The sequence below is a fragment of the Mytilus edulis genome, chromosome 10 (assembly GCF_963676685.1).
Source record: "Mytilus edulis chromosome 10, xbMytEdul2.2, whole genome shotgun sequence".
NCBI lineage: Eukaryota > Metazoa > Mollusca > Bivalvia > Mytilida > Mytilidae > Mytilus > Mytilus edulis.
In genome coordinates, this window is record NC_092353.1 from 57,774,071 (window position 1) to 57,789,327 (window position 15,257).

A 15,257-nucleotide genomic window follows, 5' to 3' on the forward strand; every position below is an offset into this window, starting at 1 on the left:
ATAAGTAATAGGATAACTATATTTGATATGTGCGTACCTTGCAAGGTCCTCATGTCTGTCAGACAGTTTTCACTTGACCTCGACCTCATTTCATGGATCAGTGAACAAGGTTAAGTTTTGGTGGTCAAGTCCATATCTCAGATACTATAAGCAATAGGGCTAGCATATTCAGTCTATGGAAGGACTGTAAGGTGTACATGTTCAACTGGCAGGTGTCATCTGACCTTGACCTCATTTTCATGGTTCAGTGGTAATAGTTAAATTTTTGTGTTTTGGTCTGTTTTTCTCATACTATATCCAATAGGTCAACTATATTTGTTGTATGGAATGATTGTAAGCTATACATGTCTAGCAGGCAGATGTCATGTGACCTTGACTTCATTTTCATGGTTCAGTGGTCAAAGTTAAGTTTTTGAGTTTTGGTCTTTTATCTAATACTATATGCCATAGGTCAACTATATTTGGTGTATGGAAATATTTTATGATCTTTATGTCAGTCGCGCAGGTTTTATTTGACCATGACCTCATTTTCACGGTTCATTGCACAGTGTTAAGTTTTTGTGTTTTGGTCTATTTTTCTTAAACTATCAGTAATGGGTCAACTATATATGTTGTATATAAGCATTGTTAGCTGTACTTGTCTGCCTGGCATGGTTCATCTGACCTTTAAGTTTATGTGACAGTTGTAATAAAGCTTAGCTTTATACTTAGGACTATCAACATAATATCAATGATTAGTATAGAAGGTGAGACATTTCAGTGTGTGCACTCTTGTTTAACAGTTTTCATAAATTTTTGTAAATTTTTGTAAATTTTTAGAATATATTTTCCACTGTAATTACTGGGCCAAGTTCATTATAGATAGAGACAATTGTAGCAAGAAGAATGTCCAGTAAAATAAGATCTACAAACACATCATAATCACCAAAACACAATTTTGTCATAAATTTATCTGTGTCCATTGTTTGATATGCACATAGACCAAGGTGAGCGACACAGGCTCTTGAGAGCCTCTAGTTTAAATAAAGTGTGCGGTTCAAGTTTTTATGCCCCACCTACAATACTACGATAGTAGAGGGGCATTATATTTTCTGGTCTGTGTGTTCGTTCGTTTGTTCGTCTGTCCTGCTTCAGGTTAAAGTTTTTGGTCAAGGTAGTTTTTGATGAAGTTGAAGTCCAATGAGCTTAAAACTTAGTACACATGTTCCCTATGATATAATCGTTCCAATGTTATTGCCAAATTAGAGTTTTTACCCCAAATTCATGGTCCATTGAAAATGATAGTGCAGGTGGGGCATCCGTGTACTATGGTCACATTCTTCTTTAAAAAAATATGTATTTTTGTCAAAGTAAATATTTTGTCAAAATTTTATGAAAATTAAATGAACAAAATTAATTTTAGTCAAGTTTATATTGATACGACCGCAAACATTGTTGCAGTCATATATTGGTATGACGTTAGTGTCGTCGTCGTCCGAAGACACATTGGTTTTCGCACTATAACTTTAGTTTAAGTAAATAGAAATCTATGAAATTTAAACACAAGGGTTATGACAACAAAAGGAAGGTTACGATTGATTTTGGAAATTTTGGTCCCAACAGTTTAGGAATTAGGGGACAAAAAGGGCCCAAATAAGCATTTTTCTTGGTATTCGCACAATAATTAAGTATAAGTAACTAGAAATCTATGAAATTTAAACACAAGCTTTATGAATACAAAAGGAAGGTTGGGATTGATTTTGGGAGTTTTGGTCCCAACAGTTTAGGAATAAGGGACCAAAAAAAGGGCACAAATAAGCATTTTTCTTGGTTTTCGCACCATAACTTTAGTATAAGTAAATAGAAATCTATGAAATTTAAACACAAGGTTTATGACCATACAAGGAAGGTTGGGATTGATTTTGGAAGTTTTGGTCCCAACAGTTTAGGAATTAGGGGCCCAAAGGGTCCAAAATAAAACTTTGTTTGATTTCATCAAAAATGGAATAATTGGGGTTCTTTGATATGCCGAATCTAACTGTGTATGTAGATTCCAAATTTTTGGTCCTGTTTTCAAATTGGTCTACATTAAGGTCCAAAGGGTCCAAAATTAAACTTAGTTTGATTTCAACAAAAATTGAATCCTTGGGGTTCTTTGATATGCTGAATCTAAACATGTATTAAGATTTTTGCTTATGGGGCCATTTTTCAAGTTGGTCCAAATCGTGGTCCAAAATTAAACTTTGTTTGATATCAACAAAAATTGAATCCTTGGGGTTCTTTGATATGCTGAATCTAAACATGTATTTATCTTTTTGATTATAGGCCCAGTTTTCAAGTTGGTCCAAATCGGGGTCCAAAATTAAACTTTGTTTGATTTCAACAAAAAATGAATCCTTGGGGTTCTTTGATATATGCTGAATCTAACCATGTATTTAGTTTTTTGATATTTGGGCCCAGTTATCAAATTGGTCCACACTGAGGTCTAAAGGGTCCAAAATTGAACTTTATTTGATTTCATCAAAAATTGAATTCTTGGGGTTCTTTGATATGCTGAATCTAACCATGTATTTAGATTTTGGATATTGGACCATAATAGGTAAATGTCCAATTTAAAAAATTTTAGTTTTTAAGTTTAAGTTCTTAGACCACATTCATTCTGTGTCAGAAACCTATGTTTTGTCAACTATTTAATCACAATCTAAATTCAGAGCTGTATCAAGCTTGAATGTTGTGTCCATACTTGCCCCAACTGTTCAGGGTTTGAACTCTGTGGTTGTATAAAGCTGTGCCCTGCGGAGCATCTGGTTACCATCTTAAATGAAACAAATGTAATAATTTTATGTATAGCTTTATGTATTTGAACAGCATTCATGTCTATTATTATGCAGAGGACTAGAGGGAACGGGAGGGAACTTGAAAATATGCAACACATTCATTTATAACATGTTGTTTATAACATTCTATTTTAGAAAGAAGAGTGTCAAGACAGATTTATTGTTTGTGGAGACGGCTACACACAAATGAGAGAAGCCTTTGTTCATGCAGCATTAAATGAGGATGCTAAGAAGATAGTTAATTTATTACAGGTTATTAAGTTGGTTTTTTTTTTAAGAAATTTGGTCTTGCTTGTTTTCAAAACAAGATACTCATCTTGGGATGGCTACATGTTGGACTCCATCTTGATGTTAAATGTTTTGATATTTCTTTTTAAATCATTTGAAACAAATATATGATTATTAATATTGCAAGTAACTATATAGACAATCATATAGTGTATTTTACAGAAAAATTTTAACAAATATATTAAAGGTCAACTTTGAGAAACTGAGGAAATACATAATTTTATGTTTCATTAGAAATTATAAGTGGCAATGATTTTTTGAAAGAGATAGACAGACAATTCAATTGCAAAACAGAAAAAAAATCAAACAGAACAGTCTAAATAAGACTTAACAAATACTTACGATTGAACAACATGAAATTATCCAAAAAATGATGGAGAAATTATGTCCTTAAAGTAGAAGGTTTCAAGCACTTTGTGTTTGAAATATCTGCTAAAATGATATTTAGAGATTACAACCTCTTGAAGGACATGTGAGGAATATTTTGATTTTTTTTTAATTTTTTATTGAAGACCAAGAAGAACAAATGGAAAACAGAAATAAGGCTTCTGTTGGTGATCTATAGAGAGTTTACTATGCACTTCTTGTATGAGGAAGCACAACAGCAATTCTCACAGAAAGTAGGTTGTTTTAGAAAATAAATAAAATGAAAGTTGAGGTGTGATAATGAAATAGCAAACCTTACTATGTTTAATTTTAATTTAGAATACAAATAAATGCACTTTTTATACCTCAATATTCACCACACCTTTGATTTAATTATCTCTCTACTTCTGTACCCGTATATATCATTCTGTCTGAGAACTTTGTGACATTGAAAAAGTTTGGACTGCAGGCATTAAAATGCAAAAGACATAAAGTTGATCCAAAATATAAAGTTGAAATCAAAAGTTTAAGTTTTATCAGTGAAAGATGGGAAAAAAATTTTGTCCTAAGAAAGGATTTAAATTAGTACCATGAATAGTTTGCAGTATAAAAAATTAAGATAACAGTAATTATCAGTATAAAGAAAATTTGAATGTTTTTGAATCTTTAATAGCTACATGTTCATTTTACATATTTTTAAGGTCAAAGAGTTTCTGCAAAAAACATTAATGAATTGTAATAAGATACAAGACAAGGTGAGTATTTAATGATCATACATAAATACACATTTTTTTGTAATTTTGTCATTTCCTATACTAAAATTTTCTATTTTACTTTATAAAAATATAGAATAGAAATGTGACATAACAGTTTGAATTTTATCTAAAGCCTGTTATGGTGAGGTACTGATATCAGTTTATATTGCCTAGGTGACTTCACTTTAGGTTTCATCTGTTCCATTCTGATAATTTTGTTTTCAAAACCTGACATATATTTCAAAACAGCTTTGATAAAGATAATTTACATATCATTTAACTACAGTTGTGCATAATTCATTTATACACTGTCTTATTGCAATTGGTTAGGGCAAATTCTTTATTTTATAGATATACCTAATTTAGTCGATACTCATGTATTCCTATCATATTTAAATTTTGTAAAATGTATTAGTATTAAAAAACTTCAGATGATTCTACATATTTTGGATATTTACTTTTGTTTATTTACCTATATTTTTCTTCGTTTACATATTCTGTGGGTTTATTATGATATGTTGGTTACAATTCTTTTATAAAAATTTTGTGTACAGGTGAACCACAAATTTAGATGTTCAACCAATTACTAAATTTTAATTATGTGGCTTTTCATTGATTTTTGAAAGGAATTGATCAGGGATCTCCTAACAAATAGTGTATGGAGACATGACACTGAAAGAAATATTTCTCCAGCTTTAGACCTTGGACAGCAAGGATTATGTTGCCTTTTGATGCATGGTGTGATTCTTTTCAAAGGAATACCAGGAAAGCAAACATGGTTATCTCCCCTTATCAACATGGTCAACAATCCAGAACTCATGATGGTAAAGACAATGTTTTGTAAAGTTTATATTTACAAATTTACTGAACAATCCAGAAAATCTTTAACAGATTTTTAAAATGAAATTCTGTGACTCAGATTTTTTGCTACTGGGTATTGAAACCAAGATCAAGTTTGATGCAAAAAAACTTTGGGATATATAGAGTTGTTATATGCAATATTTATATAAAATTCTTCAAATACAATTTCTATGTTTTATGTATATCCCTTTTATTTTTTTCAGAAATCTTATTTTCCTACAATGCCTCAGGATGATTTGGATCTAATTACAGAAGCACTGTTGGCCAACAGACCAGATGATGGCAGTGAAAATCCTGTGTTTCACAGTAATTACTATAATAATTCTTCTTACTCAAATAGTTTTTGTAAAATATGTATTTTAGATTAAAATGGGTTTATTTTTTCCAATTTATATAGAAAATTGATATGGGGAGTAATATATGGGTAAATAATGGTAATTTTGAAAACATAGCAGAACTGTAAAACTATTTCATAAAATCATCAAAATTTGTGTTACAGGCTAGGTGAAATAACTTCAGAAGAATGTCTAATTTAGGGCTTAAGTCTTGTACCTGTAATAATGTTTTATAAAACCTATCATTCAGAAGGAAAATTGATAGATTCAAATGGAATATAAATTTGCTAGGTTTTAAATAAAATACGTATTCTTTTCAGGATGTCCAAATGGTCATCTGTATGTTATTGGTGATGTAAGTATATACATGGCAGTCTTGTTCATGATATATAGAGTCTACCATGCCATTCATAGATCATAATATCTATTAAGATAGTCACATTTTTAAACTTTATAATGCAAGTTTTTAAAAAGAAGAAATTCAGTATCTATTGTGGATATATAGATTCCACAACTGCAACAAGTGTATATCCATATTTCTCCACTCGAGACAGTTAAATTTTAGTATTAAAGCGTGAGGCTTACTGAGCTTTTTAAATAATTAAAATTTAACTGTTGAGAGTGGAGAAATATCGTAATACAAGAGTTACAGTGGTGGAATATGTTTCTCTTATGATTTTTATACTTCCTTTTTAAAGATTTGAAGAAAGTTGTGTACTTTGATGTGACGTCACAATAAGAAAATCCAGAAGAAAACAAGAAAATTTAACATCACAATTAAATTTTAACCAATCATTTGCCGAGAACAGATTTTTCACTAGTTAGGAGAAACATTTTTCACACACTGGTCAGGAAATGTGAAAATAGCACAAAAATTAGAGAAAAATAATTTTATTATTGCGAACCCTATCATAGTTTTCCATAGATTCACCTGCAAGTTACCTGTCCATTTAAACTTTTGTAAGTTCTATTGTCCCATCTAACAAATACAACAGGTATTGTTCTCTGTATAGTTTATTTGATGGGACCTTTAAATTTCTTCCAAGAGAAATCTATCACTCATTGATTAATTTGCCTGACCAGAAAATATCTTCTTTGTTCACTGAAATACATGTATAAACTCACATAAACTGCATGTGATACAGTATTTATTCAATATCAATAATATATTTTCAATCTGTTCAATATAAGCACTGATTTAATTATAAAAAGTTTATTTCTGATTTTTTTTTAACTACTGCATGCATTTATGTTTTAAAGAATTTGCATGTTTTTTGTGGTTGTTCAGTTATAAAGAATATATTTATGAAGACCTTTATTTAAACATTATCATTTCAAGTTTTTACTTATGAACAGACTAAAAAAAAGCAAATTTCAATAGGTAAAATGTTGAAATTTGATCAGAAATCAACTTTTAATTTTTAAATCAGTGTTTATATCAAACAAATTGAAAATGTGTTTTTGATTGAATAAATACAACATCACATGCAGTTTCATAATTACTTATTTGTACATGTATTTCCATCATTGACAGTTCAATTTTTTGTTCAGGTAAATTAATCAGTGAGTGATAGATTTCTCTTGCAAGAAATTTAAAGGTCCCATTGAATAAACTAAACAGAGAACAATAGCTGTTGTATTTGTTAGATGGGACAATAGGACTTACAAAAGTTTAAATGGACAGGTAACTTGCAGGTGAATCTGTGGAAAACTATGATAGGATTCGCAATAACAGGCTAACGTGGTAACACTGTTTCTCTCATGAATAATTAAAGAATTACAGAATCAATGTTCAGATTGAATATGGCCAAAAAATTGCACCCGACAAATTGAATCAAAACGGATCAGTACTGGTTTAAATGCATAAGTAAGAAGTCTTTTTACTAGTCAGTTTTGTATAGATAATTTTTATTTTGTTATTGCTAGGTAAAATACAATAATTTTGTGCTAATATTTTTGTATTTTATTTTATTTTCTGGTGGTTTTTTTTTTAGTTTTTTGGGGAGGTTTTTTTTATGAACTTAAGAAATGCCATTAAGGATTTGCTGTTCATTATTTTGTCATTAAAATTTATGACTTCCCGTTGCATAGATGCCAACCATTACGATTTTTCCGTAGTTTTTCCGATTTTGCGATAAAAACTACGCTATTACGGTCAAAGTCGAATAGTTACGGATTCCCAATCATCGACGTTCAATTTTGTAAAACGCGGATTTTTATCATTACTTTTCCGTCCTAGTCCAGTATTTAGGAAACGCCAATGTAATGCTTCCGGTTTCTCGGGAGTTATCAACCTATTGTTGGGTAACTAACTGACTTCCGAAGAGGCAAACTTGCATTTTATTAAGTAGCTTTCCCCCTTTCTCTACTTCTCCTTGACAAAACAAAAATGTTTGAGTCGAGAACATCTGAACAATTAATGAATGGAATACATACTACAGACAACATGTTAAATGACAAATTTTAGTGTACATCACTTTGCAACCACTCGTCAGTAATTTTTATTGGTAAATGCACGTTTATGAATGATTACTGAAAACTTTTCAAAAATACGGAAAATTTGATAGTTTGTTACTGATTGTGCAAAAGGGGGTTGGCATCTATGCCGTTGTATAACAATTTAATAAGAAGTTTTCATGTGTAGTGTGGAAGGCCAACAGTTGTAGCCAGATGTAAAGCACAAAACTGTGGACTTGAAATTGGAGGACAAGCACATGTGCTCATAGCTGGAAATATCAAGGATCAAGGGTACGGTATTTAAAATTTATTGAACATATTTCTTTCTTTCTAAGAAAAAATCATCAATATTAGATATGTGTTTATGAGATAATAAACAAGTAAAATTACTAATTGCACAATCAGAAATAAAGTAACAGATTTGAGATGGCTCTTGCATGTAACCAAAAGGTATAAATTTCATGGCTCACATTTGATGACAAGAAAATGACAACCATCTTGCTTAAGTTATTTACAGATTCTATATTTTGCTTTATAAAGTTTCTGGCTGGTGTCAATTGGAAAACACTCAGATTAAATTTCCTGTTATAGAATCTAATTATGTGGGTCATCTCCACAAAAATGTGTTAAATATTATTTAATCAACCTAAAAAAATGAATGTTCAACCAATTACAAAACTGTGTTTTCCATTTGCTGCATGAAAAATTAAATTGACAACAATACTGTAGATACTAGATTACAGAGTCATGACATCTCTATGTGTCCACACATTTACTGAAGTTAATATATTTCGTACAGAGTTGACACTACAGATACTGGACACATATTGGGAAGGGCCAACTATAGAAATGTAGTTCCATTTCCAGAAAGAAGTCTCAAACCTGCAAATTGTGCAATTATGAAGTTACTATTGCACATGGCAATGTATATTGGTGCAAATAATAATGCGCAGGTAAGTAAAAAAAAAAAACAGATAATAAAAAAAAAAATTAAATTGAATTCATTTTCAAAAAACTTTTAAGATCTACTTGAAAAACAAGTAAGATGTCAAAACTTTAGGCCTTCTTGTAATAAAAATCTGTAAATTTTTGTCATACACTTTTCGCCATCTTTTTATTCGCTTGTTATTTACAACATAAAGACAAGGGAAAAATCTTTAGTTCATTTTGAGAATGTTTGGCTTTATTGTTTCAGAGTTTAGGGTTTTGATAATAGTTAAGGTGGTATATATAGGAGTCTAAAATAAAAATGATAGAATTTGTTCATACTTTGCCAACATGTATTATCTATTGGTTTTATTCTCAAAAATATAATAAAAATGATAGGTCACCACGCATTTTCTCAAGCTACAGGTTGTGACAAAATGACACATTTTGTATTGATTATACAGGAAAAAACACCATTTGGTGATTAGACACTAAACCAAATGATAGAATTGTAAAATAAATTAGGAAAAGATAGCTTTCAGAAAATGCTTTGGGAATTTCAAAAGAAAAGATAGGGTCACCGTACGTTTTTTACGGCTAAAATACAAAATAGGAAAATTCAATGTAGAATCCTTCAGAAAATGCACTGTTTAAGAGTTACCTCCCCTTAAAATGTCAATTCAATAACATTTAAAAACAACCAAAAAAAAACAACACTTGTAAAAATAATAATATTAATAAGTTATATTCTTATAAATTGGTTCTTTTAAATGAAAATGCACATTAAATATCTGCATTCCTGTATCAAAATTTGCTAACTTGATAGAAAATTTGGACCTTAGGTTCTCTGTTCTTTAAAATCCAAGATGGTGGAAGACACCCGTACCACCTTAGGGTGCTATAAACAGTTTCGTATAAAAAACTAGGGGTTATTCCCCAACTAAAAATAGACATGGAAGGAAGTCCCTTTTTATCAACATAATTGGTGAAAAAGTATCATGTTTTTTGTATTTGGTTGTAAAAATATGTTAATTAACTCCAATTAAAGCAGGTTGAATGATTAAAATAATTTAAAAAATTAGATTAAATTTACATGTTTTGAGGGGAGACAACAGTGTAAACAGTCTGTTTTTTTGGCAGTGAAAATTGAAAACTTATTAGCTCTTTTCTGAGCAGGCGAACGTACCCTGAATTTTGATTATGAAAAATGTGCAGGTATCATGTTTTCAGGGGTGTGCACATGACCTAATTTCAGGTTTTTTAAGCTTAAATTAGGCAATGTTTTTCCCAGTTTCTCTGGATAGAACTTTTTTATACTATTAAAAGTACACTATTTTTTTTATTCCATTATAAACTAGAGAACATTCTGATTCCAGTGATATCTAGTTTTAAACAAGTATCTTTATTAATCAGTCCACTTATACATTGTCTCTCAAAATATGACTTCATAGAAAAAAACTGTTGATTGCACCCTTAAGTGAGGTGCATGGCAATTTTTTACATAAACACACAATGACTTCAGTATGCCTTGATTGAATTTTATTCTCAAAACTTTGTTATTTTAGTGATGATTGTTGGAATTGATGAATATATTACACCATTCAATTTTTTTTTTAATCCAATATGTTTTTTCTAATTTTTGGGACTTTCACAGTCAGATAAATAAAAAGACACTTTTAGAAATTTCTAGCACTACCCCTAGTATGGTTCTGGTTTGTCCATCCAGTTGTAAAAGTCACATTTTTTCAATATTTAATTACCTACAGGTATTCTGGTGTACAATTTATCTACAGCCTAGTACAGGGCCAATTGTATTTGTTTCTGATTCAATGCTGTCTTAATATTACATTTTAATCTTGCAATAATTTCAATATTCACTATAAGGATGTAGCATGTACTCTTGGTGCACCTGTTTATGTTTGTATATATTTTTTCAACGTTTTGAAATTGATTGGAAAAACATAAAATGTTTTTACATTAAAGAATCACCCATTGGGCAAGTAAATATTGATATAAATTATTTTTACAGGCCATCTGCAGATCCATCAAGCCAGATATAGAGGAAGATGATGTACATTCATATCTACTGAGTCATATACAGAAAGATCTGAGATCAATATCTACAATTCTTGGGAGGAGTGTAGAGAATGTTTTGGTTCTGTCACATTTTTTATTAGCAGAAATTATGAACAGTCACACACAAGCTAGAATTGGTAAGGTTCTACATTATAAGAATAGCTAAGTTGTATACTTGAAGAAGGATAGTAGAATTTTCAGCCTGCTCCCTAACGTGGATAACTGGACTGAATTTGCCACTTAATGTTTGCCACTATGTTTAGAATGTAGGAAAGATAGTCACAAGGCAAACAGTCATGAACAAAAAGTTATGGGTAAAACAATTACTCACAGCAATTCAGAGAGGGTTGGGACCATCAAATTTGTTTGATATTCTGTATGTCAGTCCCAAATTATGAGTCTCTATTTCAGTGGTTGTTTGTCGCTGTTAATTATCAATTTTTAACCGGATTTTTGTGACAAAAATGTCGGTTATTGATTTGGGGATGTACGGCGGGCGGGCGGTCGGGCGGGCGGTCGGGCGGGCGGTCGGGCGGTCGGTCGGTCGGGCGGGCGGGCGGGAATCAAATGTTGTCCGTGCATTAACTCATGAACCGTTCAACCAAAGCTTTTGAAATTTTAATATGTTGTTACTGACAACTAAATGAAGGTCAAGTTCAATAATGGCGATTTTGACTTTTACCGTTCAGGAGTTATGGTTCTTGAAAGATTGAAAAATGGAGTTTCCAGTCGTGTGCGTGCATTTACCCATGAACTGTTCTACCTAAGCTTCCCAAATTTTAATATATTGTTACTGATGACAAAATGGAGGTCAAGTTCAATAATGGCGATTTTGACTTGTACCGTTCAGGAGTTATGGTTCTTGAAAGATTGAAAAATGGAGTTTCCAGTCGTGTCCGTGCAGTTACGCATGAACTGTTCTACCTAAGCTTCCCAAATTTTAATATGTTGTTACTGATGACAAAATGGAGGTCAAGTTCAATAATGACGATTTTGACTTTTACCGTTCAGGAGTTATGGTTCTTGAAAGATTGAAAAATGGTGTTTCCAGTCGTGTCCGTGCATTTACGCATGAACTGTTTTACCAAAGCTTCCCAAATTTTAATATGTTGTTACTGATGACAAAATAGAGGTCAAGTTAAATAATGACGATTTTGACTTTTACCATTCAGGAGTTATGGTTCTTGAAAGATTGAAAAATGGTGTTTCCAGTCGTGTCCGTGCATTTTCTCATGAACCATTCAACCAAAGCTTTTGAAATTTTTATATGTTGTTACTGATGGCAAATTAGAGGTCAAGTTCAATAATGACGATTTTGACTTTTACCGTTCAGGAGTTATGGTTCCTGAAAGATTGTGAAATGGCGTTTCCATTCACGTTGTTGCATTTACTCATGAACCATTCAATCTAAGCTTTTCAAATTTTAAGATGTTGATACTGATGACAAAATGGAGGTCAAATTTGATATTGACGATTTTCACTTTCACCATTCATCAGTAATGGTTCTTGTGATATTGCCAGGACACAAATAAATGTTAATAAATCCGGTTTGCTGTCGTTGTGACAGCCTCTTGTTTTGTTTGTTTATTGTTTTTTACATAAATCAGGCTGGTAGTTTTCTGATGTGTTTTATTTATCTTGTCTGGGCTTTTAATAGATTGCTACAGTGACTTCTTATTCATGCTTACTTCAAGCATTTGGTCTAGTAGAACATTGTCTCATTGGCAATCATGCCATATCTTATTATTTTCACATGGGACCAAAAGTCAAAGGACTGACTAAAAGTATATCGTTTTTCAAATAAATCTAGAAAACTTTGAAATATTATTGTAGGTGAGAGAGCAGAAGATGACATTTGTTTACTGAAGGATAAAAGATCAAGAGAAACATGGGAAGACAACTTTAATAAAAGATACATTGCACCTGTTCTTGAGGTTGGAGTTTTATTTTAAGTTTTATCAACCCTCTATTTACAGTCAATTACTTAACAACAATAAACTAATAAATAGCATCCCAGTATGTTTTATTGTAAATTACACTTTGCATTTACAGATATAAGGAATGCAGGTTTCAGTAACTAAAATTCTTAAAATATTCATATTTGTGTTGTGAGCGTGTTATTTTCAGCTCTATAGAATACATATAAAGGTTTGTATGCCCCTGTAGCAGAGAGGGCATTAAGTTTTATCCATGTCCATCTGCACATACTCACTGTATGTATGTACGTCCCAAGTTGGTTTCCTTTCTCTAACTTTATTTTACCTTTACCAAATGTTATGAAACTTGTACACAATGCTTATTACCACAAAACACAGATCAAATTTGAATTAAAGATGCGTCACTCTAACTCTTTTAGAGTTATGCCCCTCTACAAATGGGAAAATTGCTGAATTTTTCATTTATTCTCAAACTTCAGTTTGTCTTTACCAAATGTTATGTTACTTATACACAATGCTTTTTACCATGTGCACATAAAACAGAATGACTTTGAAATTAAGTTACATCAATCTAGCTTTACAAATGAAAATTATCTTCTTCCTGTTTACCAAATACTTATAACAGATTGTCATTAGTGATCAAATGCTTGACTTAGCTGTGCTTTGATATTTTTTCAGAAAAGTGAAGAGATATTGAACACTGTTAATAACAAAATCGTCAATGATAAAAGAATAGGTAAGTTTTTTCTGTCAGATTTAAGGTTGAATACTTTTTATACAACCACAAAAATTAAAAACTTTTGGTCATATATTTGTATCACGTCGTCATCATCAGCGTCGCCCCTAAATAGAAATCAATACAATTTTAACACAAGGTTTATACTGTATAAACATTAATTTTTCGTGGGGTTGAAATTTCGTGGTTTTGTATCCAAAAGTAAGTTCGTGGGGATTTATTTTCGTGTTTTTTAAGTTTAGAAAACAATTATGTAAATGTCACTTGATAATTTACAATACTCAATAAAACTGATCAGAACTTTCGCTTTGGGAAAAATCAATAATTGCATTTCATAGTAACAGTGAGCACTATAAATCAAGTGTTGTAACATGCACACGCTAATTGGCTTTTACACACCTTTGATGTTTTATACAAGGACAATGATTTTGCAATAAATGTATTACGACTTGAGGGCATTATAGCTGCATTAGACTGTTAAATGACATTGATTGACAGTTCTTGTTCATTATTCATTACTGTACAAACAAAGGATTAGGATTATCATCTGACCTAAAGAAAACCTTTGAATATCGATGTCTTTAATAGTTATCCCATAAGGACGCGGTGTGTCAGTGTAAGATCATCCCGATGGCCGGAGGCCAGAGGGTGATCTTACACTGACACACCAAGTCCGAATGGGATAACTATTTTACATCCCAGCTGATTAAGAATAGACGAAAAACCATTTACAATTCATAAAATCTAGTTTAGAACGCCACACAACCATTATAATATACTTTATATATTACTATATGATGTATACCCTTTATGACCCCCAAACACGATGAGTAGATATCAAATAATGTCAACTCGCCCCACTGGCCAATCGGCCCACACTATATCGCCACTTTATGAAAAAATCGCCCCACTCTTGTAACCGACTCGCCCAACTTTAAAAAAGTGTAAAATCAAATTGAACAATCAGTCTTACAACTCATTTATTTAACGAAAAGGGTTTAAACCCCACTGAGTAAAGGTCTGCCAACTCGCCCCAGTTATAAAAATATCTTGCTTCCTTTAAGACTTAAATTAAGTATGTTAAATTTCTGATAGTTCGTATCCAGTCGTCCTGGTGTAGTGGTATGTGTCGTGGCTTGATATGCTAAAGGTCTTGAGTTCGAACCCCAGCATATACACTGGATTTTTTCTACGTGGATTTTGATAGATAGTCTTCTCCGTATAATTAATTATAAGTTTTATACTGGATTTGTCATTCCCGCCAAAATGTTACAGAACAAAGGAAAGCATGCATAACAAAGAAACTTAAACTGGGGTGATCTGGTAGGGGTGATCCGGCTCAGATCACCCCAGTTAGAACAAAGGAGCTGGGATGTAAAATCAATTAACCTATTTATTTCATTGTATGCATTTATGTTCTTCAATTATATAATGTCAATAAGATTTTATCAGATCATAAAATAATGTAAATCTACAGTTAAATTTTCATTGGGGTTCAAATCTCTTGGATAATTCTTATCCACAAAATAAACGAAATTAAATCCCCCACGAAAATTTCTACTTTTACAGTAATTACAAAAGAAAGATTGGGATTTGTTTTTAGGGTTATGGTCCGAACAGTTAAGAAATTAGGGGCAAAAAAAGGGACCCAAATAAGCATTTTTGTAGTTTCCAGACAATATTTTGTGTTTTAGTGTATGAAT

General features: G+C 31.5%; 1 protein-coding gene across 1 annotated transcript in view; it reads left to right on the forward strand.

Moving 5' to 3' along the window:
• LOC139492853 (E3 ubiquitin-protein ligase rnf213-alpha-like) overlaps positions 1-15,257 on the forward strand; it is a 100,484-nt gene that overhangs the window by 80,093 nt on the left and 5,134 nt on the right. Inside the window, exons 58-68 of the mRNA XM_071281004.1 lie at positions 2,952-3,068; positions 3,617-3,724; positions 4,172-4,225; positions 4,852-5,049; positions 5,290-5,392; positions 5,742-5,776; positions 8,066-8,169; positions 8,678-8,831; positions 10,835-11,018; positions 12,715-12,815; positions 13,497-13,554. Of these exons, the coding sequence (XP_071137105.1) occupies positions 2,952-3,068; positions 3,617-3,724; positions 4,172-4,225; positions 4,852-5,049; positions 5,290-5,392; positions 5,742-5,776; positions 8,066-8,169; positions 8,678-8,831; positions 10,835-11,018; positions 12,715-12,815; positions 13,497-13,554 (1,216 nt within the window). The remainder of the gene's footprint in view (positions 1-2,951; positions 3,069-3,616; positions 3,725-4,171; positions 4,226-4,851; positions 5,050-5,289; positions 5,393-5,741; positions 5,777-8,065; positions 8,170-8,677; positions 8,832-10,834; positions 11,019-12,714; positions 12,816-13,496; positions 13,555-15,257) is intronic.